General features: G+C 35.3%; 2 protein-coding genes and 1 long non-coding RNA gene across 8 annotated transcripts; 1 reads left to right on the top strand and 2 right to left on the bottom strand.

Moving 5' to 3' along the window:
• Positions 1–1,553: 1,553 nt before the first annotated feature.
• LOC147512573 (uncharacterized) lies at positions 1,554–3,199 on the bottom strand. The gene is made up of 3 exons (XR_015217235.1): positions 3,114–3,199; positions 2,498–2,746; positions 1,554–1,725 (listed from the first exon to the last, which is right to left on the bottom strand). It is a non-coding gene; the product is annotated as an uncharacterized LOC147512573 (long non-coding RNA).
• A 4,144-nt stretch (positions 3,200–7,343) lies between these two features.
• LOC147512574 (ethylene-responsive transcription factor RAP2-12-like) lies at positions 7,344–9,381 on the bottom strand. Of its 4 annotated transcripts, none has more exons than XM_086595603.1 (4): positions 8,959–9,343; positions 8,049–8,720; positions 7,753–7,979; positions 7,344–7,615 (listed from the first exon to the last, which is right to left on the bottom strand). In XM_086595603.1, the coding sequence occupies exons 1-3, from the start codon at positions 9,203–9,205 to the stop codon at positions 7,765–7,767; spliced, it is 1,134 nt and encodes a 377-aa protein (XP_086451729.1). In that variant the 5' UTR covers positions 9,206–9,343; the 3' UTR covers positions 7,344–7,615; positions 7,753–7,764. The 4 variants fall into 4 exon arrangements, with proteins under 4 accessions (XP_086451729.1, XP_086451728.1, XP_086451727.1 ...); XM_086595602.1 differs by having other exon boundaries at positions 7,344–7,619; XM_086595601.1 differs by having other exon boundaries at positions 7,753–8,720; positions 8,959–9,381.
• A 10,121-nt stretch (positions 9,382–19,502) lies between these two features.
• LOC147512575 (F-box/kelch-repeat protein At1g57790-like) lies at positions 19,503–21,887 on the top strand. Of its 3 annotated transcripts, XM_086595606.1 has the most exons (4): positions 19,503–19,642; positions 19,765–19,792; positions 20,552–21,204; positions 21,301–21,887. In XM_086595606.1, the coding sequence occupies exons 3-4, from the start codon at positions 20,600–20,602 to the stop codon at positions 21,626–21,628; spliced, it is 933 nt and encodes a 310-aa protein (XP_086451732.1). In that variant the 5' UTR covers positions 19,503–19,642; positions 19,765–19,792; positions 20,552–20,599; the 3' UTR covers positions 21,629–21,887. The 3 variants fall into 3 exon arrangements, with proteins under 3 accessions (XP_086451732.1, XP_086451730.1, XP_086451731.1); XM_086595604.1 differs by having other exon boundaries at positions 20,552–21,887; XM_086595605.1 differs by lacking the exon at positions 19,765–19,792 and having other exon boundaries at positions 19,507–19,642; positions 20,552–21,887.
• The last annotated feature ends 4,035 nt before the right edge of the window (positions 21,888–25,922 follow it).

Genomic DNA, 25,922 nt, shown 5'->3' on the forward strand with positions numbered 1-25,922 from the left:
GTCTTGACTCTTCGCCTCCTCCCCGATTTTAGTCCACGAAATAATTTCATATTGTTAAACCCGGTAATGGCGTTAATGCATTATGCATGTCTTATCCACATACACACAATTTTTTATTATTATAAAAATGGCTTGAATGATTATTACCTATATTTTGTTACCAATGAATGGAGAACAACAAACATTTTCAACTTTGTGAATTCTGCTCCAGCCATGAAACTCTTGCTACAAGTCCTTACATGACTGCAATCTTTAGGTGGAGCAAAATTGGGTGGATATACTATCTAGCAGTGGAACAGAAAAAGAATTGCTTGTATCAGAAAGGCAACCTCAGAAACCTGCGATCTTTGTACTCCTCGTAGTCTCAGGGCTAACAGGTCCAAATGCTGAAAAAGGAGTGATTGCCCCACTCTTGCCCGATCTAGAACTGTTTTCAACAGATAAAAATTGAAGCATTCACGTAAGTAAGAGTTGAATCAAGACAGGAGCATATCTATTGGGAAAAAAAATTGACTAAAATATGCACTTTCGGGCAAATACACACGAACCATGACCTGCATATCGACAAAAATATAGAAAAAAGACTGTCAAATGGCAGGATTTCCAATAGAGCAAGATAATCAGTAATATTAACACTGAATGAATGGGTGCTTATGTTGGATACTAAATGATGGTTTTATTATTGTTATCTTTTTCATGTTGTACACATAGATTTTCTCAACCTATTTTGCATTTACTAATGAATATATACTTGCACCAAGCGAAAAAAAATAACAATAAGAAAGTTAAAAATAAATTAATATAAATCAGGAATGAATATACGCAAAAAATGTACTGAAAAAGAAAAGGTGTATGGTTGCTGATAATAGTCTCTGCATTCAACATTCACGAAATTTCTAACAACCCGAACTGAGTACACTACACCTGAAGTTTGCCAAAAATCAAATATAAAGAAGACAGAATTTGGCCTTTCCAATTATTTAAGACATAGCAGAAAGTCAACAATTTCAAGTGTTGAGTGCAAGGTGCAACATCTATAGGTTCACTGTTGAAATACTAACATGCATGTATATTGCTCTCTCACAACCCATTCTAATTTCACTGTACTGGTAAACCAGATTACACTGTTGTCAACAAATTATTTCATACTGAATAGTGTGCATTAAGAGTGGTAATATTAGTGACCAAATCATGGATTGACTATTTAGACCAGAATCGGGCAGATCTGTGTCCCTATAGCTCAGCATTCACACTCTTCCTAGTCCATATTTTCCATCCATTCTTTTCACTCTTTCCTCCCCTGTGATATTATATTAGAAGTCTAAAAACTTCAAAGCCCAGGACTCAAGCCTATAGACTACAGCTGCAGCTATGCAAAAACATCTCAAATTGATGACTTATTTGCACTAAGATTTCTTGCACTATATGGATGAAAAAGAAGCCACTGGCTTTGTAAAAAACAGGATAAACAATAGGACACATTAACATTGTGACACTACAAATATGTTGGCCGTATGAAATTATCATAGAGAGGCTCCATATTTCAACTTAAAACCATGAAACACTTGCGTACCACTTATAGTGTTAAAGCTTGTATCCAGAAAACCATATTGTTTCGCACGGAATTCAAGAAGTTTGTCGGCAACTTCTACTTCTGTTAATACCACATTTTCATGGATTTTCTCTTCCAGCCAAGCCCAAAATTGTGAGAGAGCAGCTGCATCCCTACAAATGAAATATAATACCTTATACTCATGTTGTTGAGATTCTCCATATTTTGTGTACACGTTCAAATCATGGTTCAAAACATCCTAAATATTAGTCAGATACATCTATCTTTTGTCAATACGGATACCAATGTTTTGAAAACCGAACCGGTAATCGAACCGATTTTTTGTTAAAATGGTTCAACTAGGTTCAACCATGGTTCGACTCGGTCGGACCGATTTATGTTTATTTAGTAATTTTTTTAATAATTACAATAATAAAATGAATAAATACATGTTTTAATTCAATATTAATTGGTATTATGTATCAAAATAAATTTCTTATACAAGAAATACATATTAGTATGTTGGTTTGGAGTTTTGATTATCTTGTTTAGGTGTTAGGTTCAACTCCCCACATTATCAATTTTTCAAAAAAAAAAAAAAAAAAAAAAAAAAAAAAATTATATAAGGATGATCCGGTTTAGAACTGAACCGGTTCAACCGGTTCGCCGATTCAACCACGGTTTAAGCTTAGACCGAGGGTCCGACCATAAACTCAAGTTTTAACTGAACCGAACCAAAAATTTACCGGTTTCGGTCGGACCCCGGTTCAACCACCGGTCCGGTCCGGTTTTCTAAACACTGACGGATACCTACAGATATATAAGAGAGACATGCTACACCTTTTCCGCGATAAGAATCTCTTTTAATAGGAGTGAGCTGTGTGCATGAACCATGGTTCAAACCAGGATCATATATAACACATTCACGTAAAAGGTATTATGTACCTCAAGTGTGAACTCTGCATCCGTTCCAGTTCAGCTCTATTTTTCACTGCCTTGGCCATAGAGATGGGGGAAATTTTGTACACTGCAAAGGGATGTGCAATCTGACCATTTGGCCCTTCAAGTGCTCCACTTTTGTTCTCACTTAAAAGTTTTGCAAGATATTTATCACAAGCAGATCTTTAGGTGTTGACAATTGCGGCATTCACAGATGAAGTATCCAACAAGAGCTGTACACCTTTGGCTGCTAACCTAAAAACAATAAACCTTTAGAACAGATTTGCAATGAATTGAATCCTTGTGTATGCTTCCATATAGATAATCATGTTTAGCTGAGCAAATGTATAATTTCGATAAGTAGGAGCATTCGTAGCTTATTAATCACTTAACTAATACATTTTAAAGTAAGCATATGCTTCAACCAAAGAAATTGTTTACATTTCAGACATTTCAATAAATCAAGATTATTGAATCCCTAATTTTTATTATTGACAAAAGAAGAAACTATTAAACTTAACGAAAGGCGATAATATGTCAAGCTCTTCAGATACAAAAATAAAGTAAAAGCAAATTTATCGAACCAAAAACCCAAATCAAGTAATAATGATCAATTACTCACCAGGCTTCGCAATAACCTTCTCCTGCGGCTTAAACATAATCTAATAAGAAGACAACACCATTACGGGACTGATATCAGGATTTATAGACATGACGAACTAAGTATCAAAGATTACAGTGGAAATAGTACCTGAACTATCTGAGCTTCACCTCCCAAAATCTGGAAAGGGATAACAGCTGCTTGTGGACTCTGCAATAAGTTTCTCACATAAGTTATACCTTAAACTAATTAGGTTCCTTACATACGGAGTACAGACTATATCAACTCGTCTATATTCATTGATGGGCCTCCAAAACATAATCATTAGTATTTTTGTTTTTTCTTCTTCTTCGTCTTCTTTTTGGGAGAATATCTTCATCTTCTAGAGAATCACAGATAATTTTGTTTACCAGTGAACTTGCCTGAGAAACTGCCATAGCGGCCAAACAGAGTGCAAAGAAAACCTGCATAATGCCGGAAAGAATAAACCTATAGCCGTTGAAGGCTCAAATTCGATTCTTGAGAAGGAAAAACATAGGATCTATAGTTTATTATGGCAACTTTCTCAATATCTTTGTTAAGATGGTGAAAATGAAGGGGCACAATAATTTTTTTTTTTTTTGTTTGTTCTTAAGAATTGGGACTGTTTTGAAGAATTGGAATTTTTTTTGGTTGTCCAGAAGCAGCTAGAAGAGCATGGGGTAATGGGCATGTTATTATGTTTGGGAAGAGAATGGGGCTTATTAAAGTCGGTATTAAAGTGATTGGATTTTTTATTGTTCACCAAAATAGGGGAGATGGAAGGGGAAAGGAGCTGTATTTATGGTAATTAAAGTCTAATTTATGAATAATTAATGTAGGCGTATAATTTGTTTATACCAGAGCTGTATATTGCGTGCATTTGTTTTTCTACTTGAATTTACACAAACACCCTCTAGTTCTCTATGTTAATAAGGGTATAAACAGTAGTAAAAATTGAAATGATGAAACAGTCTTTTTTAAAGACATTGAATAATTGGTTGTGCATTTGTTTTTCTACTTGAATTTACACAAACACCTTCTTGTTCTTTATGTTAATCAAGGGTATAAACAGTAGTAAAAATTGAAATGAAGAAACATTCTTTTTTAAAAACATTGAATAATTGGTTTGAATATTTTATCTAGGATATTTAGTGGTAGAAAAAAGGCTGGTCCAATTTAAAAGCTCATGTTAAGCAAGAAATTTCTGCAAGGGTATATCTAGGGTAATTACAAGGAGCTCATGTTTAATTACAATAGGGTAACTACACGAGCCCAATACACCCCACCAAAAAATGCCCGACTCAAAAGAAATCGGTTACAACCAGTTTCCTTCTTCCCCTCTTCATAAACCAGAGCATAAACAGACATGCACAAACCCAGTTTTGAAAAGTCAACTCAAAAGTTCGCATACGCCCACGGATAAAAACGTCTTGGTAATGGTTATCTTCTTCAAAATTAAAGAAAATGTAAAAGATTATTATCTGCTTTTCATCTCACTTGCTTCTTGTTTAAATTTCATTGAACTTGGGAGGAAGGTGTGGGAGAACAAGTACTTCTAGCAGAGTCTTCTTTACATTCAGATTCAGTAGTATGTGGACTTCTCATGAATCTTTTCACAATTTTGTGCAACAAAACTGGCATGAATATCTTGAAGACACGCCTATTCTCTGGTTCATAAAGAAACTGAAGAGACTAAAGATGGCTTTAAAAAATGTGGAATACAAATGTTTTTGGGCATATAGACAAGAATATTCAGGACCTTCAAACTGAAGAGACTAAAGATTGCTTATCGGACTTTGTTTTTCAATAGAAACACGAGATCTTTGCAATCAATGGAGCAAGAGATGGTTGTTGAGGTATACAAGGAATGCCAGAGGAATCGTGCTGCTGAGAGAGGTATGTATGCAACAGATGGATGTCAAGAGTTTGTTCGTGACAATTCAAAACTTGACGGAATGTACTGTGAAGCTTGCGGTTGCCACCAAAATTTCCACCACAAAGTTTTCATACAGGAAAGATGTCTAAGTGGTCAGGCAAATACGAAACAAAGTAGAAGCAGTAAGGTAAAAATGGAGTCACAAGTTTTAGTACAGGAAGCTCATCAAGGTGCGAAACGAAGTAGTAGAAGCAAGGTAAAACTGGAGTCAGAAGTTTTGGTATAGGAAAAAGCTCAAGATGATAAGGCAAATGCAGAGGAAAGTAGTAGCAGCCAGGTAAAAGCAATTTCAAAAAAAATTCAGCAAATTTGTTGGACCGATTAGAGAGGATCGCATGACTTTAATCCCAGACGAATTCGGTGGGTCGCATAACTTTATCCCAGAGACTCGGGTGGGTTGCATGCGCAGACAACTTGGGTGGATCCCATAACTAAATACCAGATGACTTGAGTGGGTTGCAGACTTTATCTCAGACGACTTGGTGGTGTCATGCCAGGGCCAATTTTCCAGCAAACATGAGAATTTCATAGATTAAGATTACATCAATTTTGAGTTACGAATTAAGTTGCAACAGGTTACCCTTGATGTAGAGAGGAAGGGGGGCACAAGTTGCAATGACAAATTTGTAATAATTTTTTTTTGGGGGGTCTGCCCAACACAAAATGGAAGGTGCCCGCAGATACCAAAAAGAATGGGGAAGAACTCATGCGGAGTTTATGAATCACTATCACCAGTAGACTCATAAGCAGCTACTCAAATCTATAATATACTTGCTCAGGGACCTCCCATTTGGTGATCCATGGGGGTTTGTCAAGTTAAACTATGCGCTCATTACTTTTGTTCTCAGTATCACACACCGCAAGTCCGCAAGTATGGTTTTGTTTGTGAATCTGGCAATTTCTTGTGAAATGGATACTATCTGAGAACAGAAGTCTCTTTACCTCATATCATATTACAGTTAGTTGTGAAATGTTTAGTGTGTAGATTCTCTTTTCTCTGGTTCCTTAGTCGACCTTACTCCTTACTACTATATATATTTCATAGCAAGCCACAACTAAGACTTGGTTTTTTTGGACATATCAAATTGACTGAATTCTGGAGAGTTCTGTCATATATGGGCATAGCTACTGAATCATTAACATGCACCTCCCTCTGTTGTCTATCTTGTGTATAAAATTTGCCATACATTTGATTGGTGTCTTATTCTCTTCCTAACTAAATTAGATTGGCTGAAGAAAAACCATTGATCCTCCTGCTTGATTGACTGGTTCCATTATAGATTTATGTACAACACGCGACTCGTTGAAGTGAAGAATAGTGTCCATTTGTGCATCATATATAGCTTCCTAAATAGATTCGGGGCTCGAAGAACACCCTTGAAAACCTCTGGTTCCCAATTTGTCTCTCTCAAGGTAGGCAGTAGCAACTTTATGGATGGAACAAAAAATTTACAATTATCTATTATAGATTTTAGGACTTTCGCTTGAGTTTGGTTGAAAGACTAGTCGCATACAATCTCAAATCATCACGATTCACGCAGAACTTTCAAAATCACTTTGCCATTCCAAAATTGGTCAACATAGGCCCTCGTCACTAAGTTGTACGCATTCCTGAAATTGGTTGATTTTTCATCAGTGTTATTAGGTAATGCAAATAACAAAATAACAAATTTATCGAGTAAAAAAATGGTACATTGTTATTTTAACGCTTACACAATGAAATAAGTCTATTCCTTCGTCGAAGAAAAATCAGTGTTGCTTTGAAGAGGTTTAACCTCTCTTCTCCGACTGTTTGAAAGGAAGAAACCCACTTCCAGCCACATTTTAATGTTGGTTAAAGTGCCTTTCTTACTTTTTAGTATGGGAGAACAAAGCATAAACTGCTAAAGTAGATTCGATTCTAACATTGACAGAGAGACAGAGAGAGTCTCCAACTCTCCACTATCTCCTTTGGAATTTGCATGCATAACATCCGAAGTTCCACTCTTTAGAGTCTTATATGTAGGGAAATGATGGTGAAAAAGTATTAGCAAAAGTTATGAATAATATAGATTGGGAAGACCAGGGTTAGCATAGTTGTTCGGGAAATTTGGAATGCAGCGTCAATCACTTAGGTTGGCATCCAGGAGCCGAAAAGTTAAGTATGTACTAGACTACTAGAGAGAGGAAGTTTTCACTATCCTTCTTGCTAAAGCAGGATAGTAGAGGAGAGAGAGCTCAAGGGCAGCGCAAAGGCGGGGAATTTTTTTTGAAGTCTAAATCAACTTATTATTTACACTGCAAAGACGTGAGTATAAGCTGAAAAGACAAGCCGCTTGTTCACCACAAGAAAGTACGTTATTGTTCGACAATACATTATAATAGCAGACAATTCATTACAATAGCATCCACATAAAGATCAAAACTTGTGTCCAACTCCAAGATTCTGAAAAACTGATAAGATTAAACAACGAACACATACTAATACCTATATTCTGTTCCTAAAACTAAAGCCACATGACAAACTCTAGTCATGGAAGACACAAGATAGTATGACTGTTCTTGACTCGCCATCACCACCAAAAGTCTTCCTGAAAAGAGGCATACAACGTAATTACTATATCAAAGTGAGGATACCCAGAAAAAAGAAATGAGAAGAAAATGAAAACAATAACAACGACGATAACATACGACAAGGGAGGTTCAGAGAGTTGTTTAGCTTACCAACATCTAGTCTCAGAAGGTGCCCTCAGTTGGTAGAAGGAGGTCATCAAAGCTCCACAGATCCTCCTGCGTTACTGGCCTGTTAAGGAGGCTCTCGAGTGACGTATCCCAGTTTTCATCAAAATTTGGAATTTCAGGGAAGTTCTGCAACTCAAAGGCTGGCAACTCCGCAGGCAGCTTTTGAGTACTTATTTCTTCAGTGGACCCTTCACCCTTGGAGACAGACACTGGTTTCACATTTAGGTTAGCATCATCCAAAGAGAAGGGCAATTCATTTTCTAAGGTAGTTGAGAGACCTGATGAAATTTCCGGGGTCTTTGATTGATAATCTCCCCACCCGAAGTCTGAATGATTGATGGTATTACTCTCTTGGTCAGATTTAAAATGAAGGGAACCTCCGGAAGAAGGGGTTAACGAGTTAAACTCAATTGGGTTTTGGATCATAGGAAACGAAACAAACCCCGATTCATTAACTGGGACCTCTTCCACAATTCCAAGACATTTGGAGAAACGACCATCCAGGTTGCTCAAGACATTGAGGTTCTGGTTAAGATTAGAGTCCTTGAAGATTTGATTGGCTTTGGGGAGAAGCTTCTGAGGATTGGACTTCACTAGCTTCTGTTCAACACCAAAGAGATCTTCGTCATCCAACAATGGACTGGCTTGGCAGAGAGGTTTCTGAGGATTTGAGTTCACAGTCTGCTTTTCAGCGCAAAGGGGAACCTCACTGGGGAAATTTAACTTTGCTTTTTCACCGCGAATTCTCCGCGCTTCAGTATCATAAGCCCTTGCAGCTTCTTCAGCAGTTTTGAAGGTACCAAGCCAGATTCTAGCACCTTTACTCGGGTCTCTGATTTCAGCTGCCCACTTACCCCATGGACGCTGACGAATTCCTCTATATTGGTTCTTTCTCTTCTTCTTTGCAGATTCCTCAGCAGGTACATTGCATTCCACAGTAGCAGTTCTTTCTGGAAAGAAATGGAACAACAAAAACAGTAAAACTGAAATCATACAAATATTTTTCTTTCTGAGATTAATGACATAAACAAAACTTCAACAATTATGTGTATTCATTAGATAAAAATTGTCATATTTCAACTAGCAATCAATATTAGAAGACAAAATCTCGCAATTGAAGCTTCACATATAATAAACAACTCAGCCAAGACACAAAAATAATGAATAGTAAAAAATAGTAGAACATACTTTTTGAGGCAGTAGATTTTGGAACAAAAGAAAAGGGGTCAATATAATCAACTCCTTCTTCCTCCTTTTCATAATATTCATCCTCAAATTCTTGAAAATCTGCTTCGAAATCATCATCATCCAAATATAGCGGTGTTGGGAAATAACTCTTCTTCTTCTTTTTCAAGTGGGGCCAGAGCAAATTGGCAGTGACTCGGCGAGACCGAGTTGGTGGAATGAAATCGGAAATAATAGCTCCACCACACATATTTTTTTTAATTAGTAGTTGATTGAGATTAGAGATAATTGATTGAGGAAAAAAAAGCGAAAGGGGTGGGTTTTATTAGGTGAGGGAAGAAATGGGGTTTGAAGTTTGGTAGGTGGAATACACGCGTGTCTTTGTTTTTGCTTACACTTTACACAGATTCTCTCACGATATTTGACACTTTGCCGTTGTACACTACGTCCGTTTTAGTTTTTGTAATTTGTTCATTAACCTTGTGTTTCTCGTTAATTACAATCTTGACATACAAGTATATATCCTCTGTTCTTCTTCGTTTGGTTCCCTTTCTAAATTCTGACCGTTAGATGGGAAAAATAATAGGGATAGATAGATGATAGATCAGATCACACTTACTGGGTCTGGCCCCACTTCTAGCCCGCGGAAACTGTTTCCTCTTTGCATGTTTATTTTTCAAGAGTACTTCACTTGATCAGAATAAGATGGAAAGAAAGTAAAGGGCAAATTGATATACATGCATATATATTTTTTCTTGTTACTGAAATCTTAATTAAATCCCACTTTCAGTTTTGTTTTGATTTGTTTTTTCTCTTTTTTCTTTTTTGCCTTTTTGTTTAGATTTGATATATATTGCTAAGATTTTATAGTTTGCATTGCATGCCTTGGATTTCTTATATATAAGAAACTGTAGATGTGTATGTATAGCAATCACTTTTTATGCATGAGAGAGAGAGAGAGAGAGAGAGAGAGAGGGCAACTGTGAAGTGAAACTCATGCAACTGTCTTTGTCACTTAAGTCTGAATTGTTTCGCGTGTGTTATTCTGCTACTGCCATTAGTTAGCCGAACATTCTTGTCCCATGGTATTATTTTCGATTTTATTTTTTATATACGTTCCATGGCTTCCATCTAGGTCTGCAATTCTGCATTCAGTCAAGTCGGCCTTGAATCAGTAAGAAATATTTTGTAAACAAAGATGTCCCATGCATAACAAATAAACAAGAATGTGTCTTGATTTGAAAAAAAAAAACATATATTATTCATTCTAATTGCGGAAAAAATTAAGAATGTGGAATTAGAGTTACGTTGTACGTTGATGTAGAACATAGAACTTATGGTTATTATTTGTCTAATTGTTTTTAGTAAATCTAAATTATTTTCGTTTTTATTATTCAAGTACAATTTAGAAGTGTCTATAAGTCTAGTTTATGAGTTCTAATAGTTTTAGAAGATTACTATTATGATATAAAAGGTTAAGAAGGTGTTTCAATCTTAGAGTTGTAGAAGGTTTCTAGATGAATTGAAGTTCTCTATATAAAGAGTTTCATAGACAAAAATTGTAATAAACTCTTCAATATTATCAATAAACTTGTTTTCAATTTATCTTCTTAAGAGGTTCTAATGAACTTTTTATATCGCTTCCGTTCTAGCTCCTGTGATTTCTAAGTTGTTTAGTAGGTATATTAATCCTTAATTTTTAAATTTTGGCATATTTTATAATTTCAATTATGATGTTGGTAATTTTGATTTTGCTCAAGTTTTTCTGTATATTTATGTTTGATTGGACTATGTTTTAAGGTTTGAACCTCCGAAGGTGCTCACAGTTTACTAACCAAAGAAAGCAGGAAAGGACCAGTTGTTGCGAGTGAAAGAGAATAACTATGGTCAATAAACTGAACCTTTGCAAGAAAAAACGAGGCTCTTGTGTTTGGTCTCTACTTCAACAGGACATTCTCTGGATAGTCATAGAGCGTCTTGATTTGATCGATTGCCATTGCCTATCAGCCGTTTGTAGAAATTGGAGATCAGCTTGCAAGAATTATTGCACACTTCGTAGTTTCCAAATGCCCAAGGATCGTATCCCATGGCTCATGTTGAGAAAAACACAGCCTAATTCTATGGTCGAATTCTATCGTCCGACAACTAACAAAACTCACAAGATTCATCTACCACAGCTTTTTGCTACTTTTTGCCTCTATTCCAAAGATGGGTGGTTGCTGCTCCGTCCTTACACTAACCACAAGTTCTTTTTGCTGAATCTGTTTACCAATGAAAAAGTTGACCTACCAGAGCTGCATATGGATCGGGAGATTTTCATACTCAAAGGAACTTTCTCAACGCATTTGAAGTCTCCCAATTGCGTTATTGTTGCTACAAGTACTACTTTATGTCCTCTTGGCCCAACATACAGAATATATGGTTGGACTAGTGGAGCTACTACGTACTGGAAGGAGTATAAGTTGAGTGGCCCTCATGCCTATATATCTGGTATCTGGTTGTCTGATAATCAATTTTATCACTTCAATAAATTTGGGACTGAAGGTTTTGTTTTCGATATGGATCTAAACTTGAAGAGCAGCATTTCATTAAGTAAGAGGACCAATTCATCATACAACATGATAGTGTGTGAGAATGAGCTTTTGGCTTTCTCAGAGGATGCTTTGGATGTTTATAGATTTGATCCTTGTGTTATGGATTGGGTCACTGTAGATTCTAGGAACCTAATCTGCTTCTTGGGAAAAGTGAACCGTGATACTAGTTTCATGATAAGGGAGGAAGAGAGCCAGGTGCAGTCGCTGCTTAATCACTTTATTAATAATGGTTGTTACAAAGAACGGAGGCAAGGACCTGTCATCTTTGTGTATGACAGTATGGAAACTCCATATGCCAATCAGACTAATTGGATAAATGTTGGATAAGCTATCCTTTTGTACATACTGATATTTAGTGTGATGCCATTACTTGTAGTTGCTGGTTCAAATCCTGAGAAGAGTTTATGCTTTTTTCGTCAGTCTGGGTAGAAGTGCTTGTTCTGCTCTCTGTGCTTTGAACTTTCTTTTTAATGATCTGCATGCTTTCTAGAAGAATAGCCTTTTCACTTTTGTTGGTTTAGTTTTTCTGTTATAAAAGTTACAACACCAATATAGCATCCTGGAATAGTACATACTAGATTTTGGACCGGGCATACACCCGGGATCTATTAAATATTTTGTGTGCTGAAAAAGACTTTACAAAATGTTTCACATAAATTTTCAAATCAGAATATATTTTTATTGAAAATAAACCGAAATACGTTAATGAGCAACGATTATGGTGCATACGTATTTGGAAACTAAATGATCAAATTGAGATAGTCTCTTCACTTTGTGGTTTAGGATATTAATCTGTAATTTTCAAATAGAATTATCTTAAACTCAATTTAGCTTGTATAATAGTTTTATTAGATTTATGGTGATTTAGCGGTAAATCATCACCGCTTAGCTTACGTACTAATGTGTATAAATCACTAAAATATCTATCAAATCACTAAAACAGATTGATTGTTTCCATATCCTCAAAGAATATACTACTCCCACTTGAATTTTTTTATCATATGAACGTGTTCTACGATGAATTGATGAATATAAAAAAATTATATTTCAAAAAAATGAGTTCACCTACTTAGAATACTCCCCCAAGTATTTTTCTCTTTTTCTAGATGATTGTTTGTATACATGCAAAATATTCTTATTCAATTCCAATATGAATAACAAAGAATATCATGTCGTTCTATGTCTTTCGTCAATGTGAACATGACAAAATGTTAACGTAAGATTGGGTGGGTAAAATGAGTAATGACTATTAATTTTCAAATTTGAACAATCTAATAATCAAATGAATGGAAGAAGAGTGTGTCTTTCAAATAACATTCTCTTTCCAAATTTGAAGCTTCTAACACACACCTTGAGCTTACAATAAAATGCTAAAATATTCCATCTTATTTCACATTTTTCCTTATTTCTTATAGTAGATTTATCGATTCTCAATGTTTCTGCAAGCACATTGCAAAACAAAGTTCGGATGAAGAAATAGTACCACTAAGTTCTTCCAATATTGCACTAATGTTGAAAGGGTTAAATTTGATAATATCAATAAGGTGTCACAAAAATAAGTAAAACAATAATTCACACAAACACTTTTCACTCTTTTGGACCAAAGAATTATCATCCATCAATTATCAGTAGAACAATTGTAAGAATTTTTAAGCTTTGATATATTTTACTCCAAAATTATTAAAATTCCTACAACGAAAAAATATTTAGGTAGCTCTCTTTGCAACCGAAGTTTGTTGCGTATCGAATAAAGGTTGTTAAGCTATTGCAAGTTCAACTGTAGTTCCATCGCTTTGAAATGTTCATCACAATGCAAAATCAATAATAGCTTTCTTATGCAATACCAAGAGTAGCCATATAAGACATCATATTATTATACAACTTGACAAGATCCTACTCCATGATGATATATACATTCTATAAGCATCCACACCCATTTATAATGTTAGAGGGGTGAAACATACTTGGTAGGATCATACTCCAAATATATGGACATTCTATAAGCGTCCTGACCCATATCTTTTAGCACTATCACATTTTCTTGCACTCAGAATGAGCACAAATTTTGAATATTTATTTTTAGCACTATCCCATTTTTCTGTACTCGGGAAAAAAAATAACAAAACTTAGGAAACCAAAGACATCCGCCTCGATCAATTAATTTAATCCTTGCTCCTGAATGATGTGATTTCACTCACCGTATCTTGTATTTGTTATAAGAGTCAGTTCCAATTTCTATTCCAGGAGCTGAAATGAAATGTAAGAAGGTTGTATATATTTAGTTCAAAGAAAGCCAATATATTGTTTATAAATGAAATTAGTTAAGTACATATACTTAAGGTTTTGCTTACCATTTGGGCAATAAAAGAAACTGTTCCAGGTGCCAAATACAATTTTGCTTTTGAGTTCATTTGTGTTTCCTGATGATATCCGAATACAAAATCTAGATTTTTATAGTTAACTCTTATTGTGATGGAAAAAGCTCTATGGATTCACATGTAAACATACTCTATTGCTCAATATACATTGAATAGAAAAACAACATCACATGCATAACCATACATTACATCTACCTGTCTTCCAAATATGACTATCGGTGATCATTCGATCCTTTCATAGTGTTCTTAAATCGATAGAAACACAATTCTCTACATTAATGAGAAAGAACTTGGGAGAGTTTGCACCTTGGCATTTGATCTCGTGTTAACTTTGGTATTTTCTGAATCGAGTGTATGTATATTAGAGGTTGTGTTTGGATGATTATTAGATATATCATTAGATTGTCTAAAGAAACAATACCATACAAAGAAGCATAAATCAAATGTGCAAATAAAAACACCCCTTCATAATAAGCCGGTGTTCTTTTTACAGGTTTAGACTTTTAATATGTATTATCATATTGTAGCCTATATGTATTTGAAAATCAGAATGAGATCCAAGAAAGAAAAATGAAAAGGAAGAAAAGTGCATATGTTAAAAATGTGAGAGTGCGTGATAGGTATTCGGGCACTTACTCGGGAAGTATATTGGTCTACTTCTTAAGAAGTTAATAACCAACAACAAATGCAAATTCTAGGTATATGAAAGGGTTATGCGAATAACATTTTGAGTGTTCTAATTCGGTATATCTCATATAATCCTTAAAGAATGTGGGGAACCGTCGGAAGCTGATTTTACATCCTATAATAAATTATTAACTGAAGAATATGTAGAAATAAGTCGGTGCTTTATCATAGACACTAAAAGTGTATGATTTGTAATAGGGAATTAGCTTCTACAAATCACCTATTTTTTAGCATTTTTTTTTATTTGATCAAATATATATAAGAATTGGAACACTAAAAGTGTTTGATTTGTAATAAAAAATTAGTGCTACACCGTAATGGATATACATTACTTTTACAAATTCCACGGTGTGCTAATATCTTGGAATTACAATAACAAATGAACAGTTGGTAAGATCTACATCTCTTGGACTGTTAGATCGATAATCAAGGTTGTCGAGCAAATCTATTTTAGAAAATATGCAAGTATACTTTAAATGGATACAAAAGTTACTTTACAATTACTAACAAAACATTTTTGAAAGTAACCCTCTAATGTCTATACAGTTCTTCTGTTATTTATTAGGAAAAAAAAACAAAAAAAACAAAAATACATATAGTTCTTATATTCGTCTTAATAACACCCTCCCTATCATCTAGGTACCCACTCACTTAGATTGTTAGATCCTAAAGATTTGCCTTCCATTTAACTTTTGAGTTGAAGAGCGTTATCTTGTTTGATCTAAACTCCTATAGTAAGCCTTGAATTTGGCATCCACGTGATGAAGCAGCCTTTAGGATCACTCTGGTTATAGACTCATAGGTCAGCACCATTTAGATTCTTGAATACTTGAATATAACTTGATGGAAAATGACAATCAATTCCAAGGGAATACATTAAAGGCGAAGAGCGACACCGTTTAAGTTTTGAGCTGAAGAGCGTTATCTTGTACGATTGAGGAAACCTCTATAGTCGATGGAGCAAAACTTCCAAGATGATGATCATTTGATCATTGAACACTCGAATCATTGAAGAAACTTCTCCGACATATATTACGTTGGAAGAAAATAGTCCATTAAAATCATTGTGCAAAATCAAATGGCTACTGTTTAAAAAACAATATTCATGTATAAGGGAAAACAGAGCATGTAATAATTACGTCAGAAATAGGGATGGCATTTGAGTTTTATTGCTTTCTATCAGATCAATCTGAAAACCATGTCAAACATCACCTAACAAAAATATATATGGATTTAAAAAATAACTAATCATGGCTTACCTCACCAAAGCCGTTGAGAACTCTACATGAAAAAAAACTCACACTTCTATAAGAACTTTGAAAATAATAATAATCAATACTAAGTTTATTACCAATTGGATTTATTGTGTTAGTGGATTTACAATACCATTGAAGATTTGAGCCTAAACTATATTGGTAGTTTGGCTCACTTCGGTTACAGAAGCGTCAATTTTATTTCTGGAATAGTTACAACCTCTTTGTATATTTGTCTATACACTAACAGGGTTGGTACAATTTTTCCAAACTCTGTAAGTCTTGATATCCAAGTCTTTTACCTACACTGCCAAACTCCATGAGTTTATTATATTTTTGTCTGTTTTTACATTTTGTATCTCCCCCACAAAGTTTGGTCAATTTCAAGTGCTCTGTGTTGTGTGGTACGTAGTACTGTATGCCTATTGCAAGGTTTCAAACTTTCAAATGCTTCCTTTACTTGATGCTACAAAGTAATATATACGTAGAAGCAGTAGATCAGTTACTCACTGTTTGTTGGATAATTCCCTAAAGAATATGTTATATATTTTAGTAGGTCAGTTCTATAGATCATACAAATTAGACTCTCTTACGGAAATAGAAATACAATCAAACTCTCGGGCTTTTTATATATGGTTGAAAGAGTTTGATTGTTTGACTATGATACCAACTTTTTGTATATCTGTCTAGGTCTAAGTGAACTGTGAGTATACACTAATAGGGTTGGTACAATTTTGCCAAACTCATTAAGTCTTGATATCTAAGTATGTTACCTACACTGTCAAACTCCGTGAGTTTGTTATATTTTTGTCCGTTTTTACATTTTGTATCTCCCCCATAGAGTTTGGTCAATTTCAAGTGCTTTTTGTTGTGTGGTACATAGTATTGTAGGTTGAGGTCAGCCTAAACCTCTAAATACTTGAAAAAAAAATCATTGCTCTAGCATGAGCACCTTGTTCCTAATGGAGAACACTGTGTTTAGGATGTACCAAGGTGGATTCACCCCTCAGCTTCCTTACTATCTGAACTGCAAGTGTTGAGTCTTTCATCTCTGCTGAATTTTTGTAGTTGTATGCGCACCCATGCCTTTTTTTATTTGTAAAGTACCAACATACCTAGTTCTAGTAGCAAACTGGATATATATAGGTGTAATTCCTGGAAAACATGCATTGCAAGGAAAATCCGCAAACATGCATAGTTGTAAAGTACCTCCATATTGTACCAAGCATGATAGGTGTCTCATCTATTATTCCTTGCTTAATGGTATCAATACTTGATTTTATTCATTAAGTTTGTCTCTGAAATTGAAGTTAAGGCTTGTGCTGTGATTACATAATCATCCTCTTAAGACGCTATTGTGGTTTTGATTGGGTAGAAGTGTGGAAGTCTACGTTTCATATCCATTTTTTGACATGATTTTAGTTTGACATTGTTGGACTCTATTTTGTGTGACATTGTTTGATTCGCGCTTTAGTATGACATTTTTGAAGTTTTAACTGCATTTCACGCCCGCTCACATTAGTACATTACAGTGCACATTTTGCAAATTTCTGAATAATGGGTGTGGCCTGGAAACGTAGTTTCTCGCTTGTACATACACAACTGATTGATGCATTTAAAAACTAAAACTCGTTGTTCTAGACTATCACCATGATCTGGGGTGAGACAGTTTGCTTTTCTTATTGCTTTTTTGGTTGTTTCATACTTTGTTTAGTGTTTGGGTACTTCATCCATGTCATAAAAGAGTAAATGAACTCTTCTAGGTGCCTTCCTCTAACAATCTCCAAGTGTTTTGCAAGAGGACATTGTTGCAGCAATTTTTGAAGTTTCAAGTGACCTTTGTCGGAGTATCTGTACTCTGTAGTAAGTTTATATTACGTGAGTAGTTTCCTTCCAAATGGGGGCCATCTGTTTCAGGAATTAGGTCGGGGTACGTCTTGAGGTCAAATTGTTAAGGTTATTATGCTGATTGTTATCTTAATCTGAATATGTTTCCAAATGCACCTATACATTTAGTTTTTCAGTTTGTGAGAGTATATAAGAAGTGTGTTGTTGTGCATCTTGCAGGAAAATCAACTGTGATAACTATTGGGGGACTGGTTGTGGGTGTTGTGGTGGGATCGGCAGTTGAGAACTGGTTGCATGTGGACATTGTCCCATTTTTTGGCATACACTCCCCTGCTGTTGTAGTAAGCAAATTCATTATCTTCTCTCAGTTATTGGTTTCCTTGTATCTAAGGTAGGGTTGGGAGGAATTATTGTAACTCTAGTAGTTGTAATTATCACTTTAATTGCTTGACTCTGTGTTGTCAGGATGGAAAAAATTTCGGTAACAATCTATACCTATTTTTTAGCAGGACTCTTATATAGTTCCTAAAAAATAGGCAATCTTTTCATAATACTTTGTTGGATCTTATTACAGGAAAAGCAAAGGCGAAAGCCGGAATCTAATCGAAGTGCATGCTCTGATATATTGGAATCATTACAGTCTCTCAAGTTTGAGTCACCCCAACGTAAGGTTTCTCTAGCCATGAGCAGTTTACAGGGCTATTACCGTCTTAAACCATAGAATAACAAACACATGGAAAAGGAAACAGAGATGGCGTTCTGTGACACGATCGAGCTCACTACTTAGAATTTGGACCATTTTCGTTTTTGAGCCACCTCCAAATTGACATAGAAAGTCTAGAAGCCCTGGTCAACGACATTTTCTCGAGAAGAAGGTGGATTAGATGAGGATGTGCGGTTGTTGAAGTAAGGGATGGTGAATATGAGAAATTGAAGAAGTCTCTCTCGCGAAGCGTCAAAATTTGAAACCGACATTGGCTCTCACACCCTCAATATGCCATTGATGGAGGACAATGGTGGGGGCAAAGTGTGTTTTCATCTATAAAGGGAAAGGTCTAGCCCCGAGGCCTAAGTCCAAAGAAATCGAATTGCCCTTGCGGTAGATGTCGATGAGCCCCTAGTGGGACTTGGAGACTCTGTAGTGACCAGTTTATTTGATGGAGTCAGGAAATCGTCTAGCACATCAAACTTGCAGGACCAAGACTCAATTCAAAAAAGCAGAAATCATAACATAGTTGTTGCATTCATACACGGTTATTGTTTGATTGTAAATTTTTAAGTACACGTGGGAAGTTGTTTCAATTAGAGTAGTATTATTCCTTAATTACACGTAGGAAGTGTTTCAATTAGAGTAGGAAGGGTTTCAATTAGAGATCCACGTGGCGTAGCAGACTCAAAAGCTTTGATATTAGAGTGCCACCTAGGAGAGAGAAAAATCTCACCTAGAGGTCTCTACTTTAGTATATAGATAGTAGATATTGTTTGCAAAAGAGGGTGGGTTTAACCGCCAAGCAGAGGAAATAACTCTTTCAGTCAACAGTCAACATACTCCATTGGACATTTTGCTACAAATATGTACCGACATTATGGTAACATTTAGTGCAAAATGTCATCCATTTCGAGATTTTAAATACCGAGATCAAAACCAGATAAAATTGGCGAGTTGGTTCACTTAAGGTAAGTTGACTTGACGTCTTTACCATATCAAATTTTATAAAACCGACCGTTAGATGAGAAGCAAAAAAGGTAACAATATAATTACCTTTTTAGGCCTAAAGAGTTGAGACCCCACTTTAAACTCGCGCAAAAAGAAGTCTTCTCTGCAGTTTTCATGTTTCCGTGTTTTTCTCAATTCATATTTAGACTTGAACCAAAAACTAACTTGTCTTCTTCCATCTTCACTCCATCAGCCAAATAACAATTGAAGGTCTGTTTCTTTTTTGCATCTAAATTTTCTTGCCCACTTAAATTCTTTCTGTTTTTGTTGTTACTGAAATTCTTTAAACTGATTTCTCTCTTTCTTTCATCACATCCATTTTCCTGATTCAGCGTCACGGTTTTAATATATTTGATTCAGGTAAATTCAATTTTCATTGCTTTATTTATCAGAATCAATGCATGTGTATATTGATGTCTAAAAAATTGTTAGGCTCTTTTCTAGGAACTACATTTTTTGTCTATTTGCTCAAATTTTAACTACTAAATGAGAACTTTATACATATTAAAGTTGAACAAAAGAAACTCGGAAATTTATTTGATGTTTACTGTCATCGTTGGTTCCACTTTATGAAATAGCAGTTCTTTATGTTGTTATTGTTAATTCGTTGTAATTTTGTTACATAGATATATGCCGCGATTCTGAATGCCCAGGTTGAAATTTTGATGTCATCTCTTGGTTTGTTTCTGAACTCACATATTGGTAAACTTTCTCAATATGAAGTCTTGAATAATGATGTAGAGGACTTGTTTTGTGCTTGTGCCATTAATGTTCTAAGATTATGTGACTGGAGGTCTAGATTATATATGGGAACCAACTCAACAAGTCCCGTGAGAACTTACAATGTCAGTCAAGTTTTTAGCCACTGGCTTCTGAGTCTGGGATCCTGTCAGAGAGATGGTTGTTCTATGTCTCTCATTCTTGTGAGAATGTGGAACTAGTTGCAGTTTGGTCCTGTCATTTTCGGTCCTGTAATTATTGGATTCCTACATTGTTTTCTGCGTTGCTTGTCAATGTCGACAATTTTTTTTATAATTTTAATTGTTCTGTTATTCAGAGTAATTTTGGTTTTGCTTGAATTTCTGTATTAATTTATGTTTGATTGGGTTGTGTTTTCAGGTTGAAAACTACAACCGTAAAAGCAGCAAAAGGATCTTTCTTTGTGATATGGGCAACCAACTGAAATTTTGCACGAAAAAACGGGGTTCCTCTCTTTGGTCTCTACTCCAACAGGACATTCTATGGCTAATCATAGAGCACCTTGATTTCATCGATTGCCAGTGTGTATCAGCCGTTTGCAGAAATTGGAGATCCGCTTGCAAGAATTATTGCACAATTAGCAGTTTCCGAACACCTGACGATCAAATCCCATGGCTAATGTCCCAAAATTCACAACCTAATTCGATGGTCGAATTCTATCGGCCGTTGACTAACAAAACTCATAAGATTTATCTACCGGAGATTTTTGCTACTCTCTGTCTCTACTCAAAAGATGGATGGTTGCTGCTTCGTCCGTATGCCAACCATCAGTTGTTTTTGCTTAACCTGTTTACCAAAGATAAAATTGACCTGCCAAAGTTGATTGTTGATCCGAAGAACTTCATTTCCAAAGGGACTTTTTCAACACAATTGAAGTCTCCCAATTGCGTGATTGTTGTTGCAAATAATTATAATTGCGATAAGGGAGCAATATATGGTTGGAAGACTGGAGCTGCTACATGGAAAGAGTATGATCTGAGTGGTCCTCCTGTGGCCTATATATCTAATATCTGGTTAACGGATAATCTATTCTATTACTTCTTTTCACATGGTACTAAAGGTGTTGTTCTTGACGTGGATCTAAATTTTTTGCAAAACATTCTTTTCAGTAAGAGGACCCATGTTTCATACAACATGACAGTGTGTGAGAATGAGCTGTACGCTATCTCAGAGGATGCTTCTGATGTATATAGATTTGATCGTTCTGCTATGGATTGGGTCACAGTAGATTCTTCGAACTTAATCTGCTTCTATGGAAAGATGTTCAGTGATACTGGTGCTATGATCAGAGAGCAAGGGAGGAAGGCGCACTTGCTGCTTGATAACTTGATTAGTCGTGGTTGCCAGAAAGAAAGGAGGGAAGGACCTGTCATCTTTGTGTATGTTAGGATGGAAGGAGAACATGCCTATCGGACTACTTGGATAAAGGTTGGATAAACTATGCACTCGTATTTATTGAGGCTTTATTTATTGTTCTTGGTACTTGTTATAAGTAGAAGGTTTTAATTGTTGTTGTTGGCTTATTCTAAGAAGAGGGATATAATTTGTTGTTGTTGGCGCTTATTATGAATAAGTGTTTTTTGGTAAAGCTGGGAAAAATGTTTGTTCTGTATCCTGTGCTCTATATATACATGGAGCTTTGTTTCAATGATTTGCACGATTTCTAGAATAATAGCTTCTAAGTTTCATGGCTTAATTTTTCTGGTATTACAAACACCAATAGCTTCTTAGAATTTGAAAAGATGGTGGTTATACCTACAAGGAAGAAGTACAATGTTTCAGTTTGGAAGACGTGTTTGATGTATCAGAAAATGGCTGCTCTATCCAAATTTCATTGTCTAGTGGCTAAGACGGCAACCAAGAATCTGCTTTTCTTGCAGTTCAGATGGAATTCAGTATGTGAACCAAGCAAAACCTTGCATTGGCTTAAGTAACTGATTGATAATAGAAATAAGAAGCTTTTTTCCTAGCTGAAGTGCTGAACAAATCTGCAATTCACTCGTCAACAACAGGTCAACAGTTCAGAGACTCGGACTTCTTTGAAACCAGAATTGAAGTAGCCTGGACAAGATAGTTCATAGAAGCAACAAAGGCACAAAGCAATATGAGTATTAAGTTGCTGACAGTGCCCGACTATTAATTAAATTCATCAAAACATGACGCCTGATTGAAAACTAAAATTACTATGCATTTTTTATGCACCAGAGCTAGAACCTGTAGTGGACTTTTAGATTGTCTATAGAGAAGTTGCCATTACGAAAGATAGCTTTCTTTTTCCCAGGTTATAACAACACACAGGACAAGGCGTGATAAGAGTGATCCTAAGCCGATGCTCGAGTGTACGTGAATGCTAACCTGCAAGCAAGTCACAGATAGAGACATAGAGTTGTATTTTGCAATCTAGATAAGGCTGATCGCATACTTGAGCAGAGGCTGGATAGTCAAGGAAGACATGCTCGAACGGAAAAACAAAGAGAACTTGAACCGATTTAACACTAGAAAAATTAATCAAACTAGAAGAAAATAAGAAGAAACAGTATGACGTTGTCCGCCAAGTTACTAGATTTTGAGAACAAATGTGAACACGTCCTGGATCATCAATAGAATATTTGTTTTTTGTATTGTTAATCTTTTATTTATGTATTTTTAATTTATTTTGTGTATTGTTTTTTTTAGTTCTTGCTAGTTTGTTCCAATAAACTAGAAAATAAAAAAAATTAAAAAGATGTACACGTCACGACATCACTACATGACTGCCGAATGTGGAGGGAACCAAGGGAAGTACATTCCTTGGTTAGTACAGTAGGTTTTAGGGGATAACTCTCAGACGCCAAAACGAACGAACAAGGGAGTTAGGGACACGGCCCATTTTTCATTTTTGTTTGTCTTCACGTACTCCTTTACTTTGATTTATTTTTCAGCACCGTCACAATGACCCCTGCTAGTTTTGTCATCAAATAAATCTCGTGATGATTTTCTTGAAAAATTTAGAGAGATTAACTGGTAAGACCTTCCAGAACATCTTACATTATTTCTAATCACAACCAAACTGACCGAAATCAAATACTATGTTCGGTTTAGCGTTGTCTGTCGTTCAGGGCGATCCATTTATATGATAAAATATTCGGATCCATCTACCTTGCTAACTCCCATTTCTCATGCTTCCTAGTACTACTGATTCAAACCATCGTTGTTTTATAGCCTTACAGAAAAGAGAGATAACGGTTTCCCATTACAAGGGTCTCAAAACAAATTCTGTCGTGGATCAACTGAAGGATGGCTGGTAACTGTGTACAACAGTTTTGAATTTCGTCTTGTAAATGTGTTTCTGTCAGTTGGTAATGAGCTGAGATTGAGCTTTCTCCTTTAATCGGTTTTTATTTAGATTGGGGAATTAACAACACTTTTTACTTGGAAAAGGCTGTTTTATACTTTTATCGACGTACCAAGTTTTGAACTCTGGTTATGTTATTATATGGCAATCTATGGTCCATTTTCAAAATTAGCCTATTTCAAGTCTGGGAGCAAAGATTGGACTTGGGTAAGTAAAGACTACTTTACTTTTGTTGATGTTATTTTCTACAAAGATCAGTTTTATGCTGTGAACAATTGTGGAGATGTTTTCACTTACAAGGTCAATCTTCTTCACCCCACACTGTCAAAAATTCTGGCACCTCGCACCCTGAACAAATTAGTTCCGGCAGGACTAGGTGAGGCCAATGGGGAATTGTTGCAAATTATCAGGATAATGGATAATTCAGACAACTCAACTTACTTCTACCATGGATTCTTAGTCTTCAAGCTGGATTTTTGTTGAATTCAAGTGGACTGAGATGAAGAGTCTTTGTGGACGAACAAATTCTTCTTTTTCTCTGTTGGCTTCGGAATTCCCTGGATGTAAGGCCAACTGTATCTACTTCACGGACGACTACTTCGAAGGGTATTACTATAATGGACAAGAAGCACCTCATGAGATGGGGATCTTTAACTTAGAAAATGGGAAAACAGAACCAAACAAGATTTTGAACCCGTGCATCTTCCACCCGGGATCTTAAGGTATCTTTTCCTGATGTAAAAGAAATATTTTAGTTTTTATATTTAAAAAATTTATGGTCTAATTCAAACACAAAATGTGTATGGCTTTTTGGCGTAAGACTCTTAAGAGTATAAGCAACTAACCCAATCAATGCGGCAGTGACCCAATATTAATTTTACTATCATCATTTGAAGTTTCCAAGTTGAAGTAGAGTTTACCAAAAAAAACTTTCAAAATCATTATGCTTATTCTTGTGACTTGCATTGTTTGAAAAGATAGTCTGCAGCTAGATATATCATCCCTCCAAACCCCAAAAACATTGCACGTATATATTGTTCTAATTGCAGTTTTTTAGTACCGCCGACTTGTTTCATGTGTTTGAATTGAGACTATTGAGAGTCATACCGGATTCGACTTACATATAAATCGACTTTAATAGCTGGTACTTTAATAGACTTTGGGCTTGGCTATTGTAATTGGTCCAAACTTAGTTGTTATTAGAGTGAAGAGTATGTGTCTCTTGAGTTAGAGCATGTGTCATAGTGTCTCCTATTTCGACCTTTTTTTTGTGAAACCCGTATCTAATTTTTTAGTTGAAACTTGAAACTGAAAATGAAGTTATTACTTCATTTCTCTTTGGATTAATTTGAAGTTATTACATTCTTTTTGGATTATTAAATTCCTTTTATGTTCTTCATCAATTGCATTCGTCTCCTTCAATAGTTCTTTTTCATTCTTGATAGTGTTACTGCAGGTATTTATTTGATATATTTGTTTTTAAATACATTTTTTAGTGTAATTAGTAAATCTGTTCTAGAGAATTGGTAATTGATTAAATCTATAGTAATGTATTATATTGTTGCATTGTTTATTATTTCCTTGGAAATATACTACTTCGTTGACCATCCCACTTTAGCACCTCTTTAACATATCCAATATTTTAGTCCACAATAATGTGATATAGGTAAGGGTTCGGTTGTTGAATTATTTAAGTAACACTGATGCTATGGGATGTTTTGAGAAGCCCATTTTTTTTTTTTTATTGAGATTTTTAAACTAATAGGCCAGATAAGTTATTTATGTTCCTGTGTGGGCCTATTATATTAAAGAAAGAAAATTTTGTTATCCAATCTTTATTATACTTGGTCATGTGTAATTGTGTATATCATTGTATATTTGCATGTATGTTGTTTTGAGTAATCAGTATACATGCTCCAGTTTCTACATCCAAAATAAAGTCAAATCATTAATAAGGTATTATTCGATCTCACATTTTAATGATTCAACTACATTGTCCAGATAATTTAGATATATATCTCAATCCTTGTCTAGATGTTGTTCTTAAAACCGCCACATACAATTGTCCATGCGTGAAAACTATAATAGATTCACATGAATTTCCTAGTACCTTGGAAAGCAGTGGAATGTCTTTATGATTTTGGCAAGTCTCGTGCTATTGGTATTAGAAGAGAGCTTTTGGAACTTTCAAGTGTCCTTGTTGTTGTCAATCAGGTGGAATACCACCTAGCTTGGCAACAATCTCAGTTGTTGCGTGCCTTTTGCCAATTGAACAGAGTATACCTATCCGTGAATTATAAGTTTTAAGGAACTTAAGCTTCTAACTTTAATATTATACCCCTCTTTGTAGAGCTTTTTTCCATATCTCATGGCCTTCACTTTGCAGGGATATTAACC

This window comes from Coptis chinensis, chromosome 3, assembly GCF_015680905.1.
Source record: "Coptis chinensis isolate HL-2020 chromosome 3, ASM1568090v1, whole genome shotgun sequence".
Taxonomy (NCBI): Eukaryota; Viridiplantae; Streptophyta; class Magnoliopsida; order Ranunculales; family Ranunculaceae; genus Coptis; species Coptis chinensis.

Coding starts and splice junctions, on each gene's coding strand:
- LOC147512574 (XM_086595601.1), bottom strand. CDS start 9,205: ATGTGTGGTGGAGCTATTATTTCCGATTTCATTCCACCAACTCGGTCT. Junction 8,721..8,958: donor AAAATCTACTGCCTCAAAAA/GTATGTTCTACT, acceptor ATTTCTTTCCAG/AAAGAACTGCTACTGTGGAA.
- LOC147512575 (XM_086595604.1), top strand. CDS start 20,600: ATGGGCAACCAACTGAAATTTTGCACGAAAAAACGGGGTTCCTCTCTT.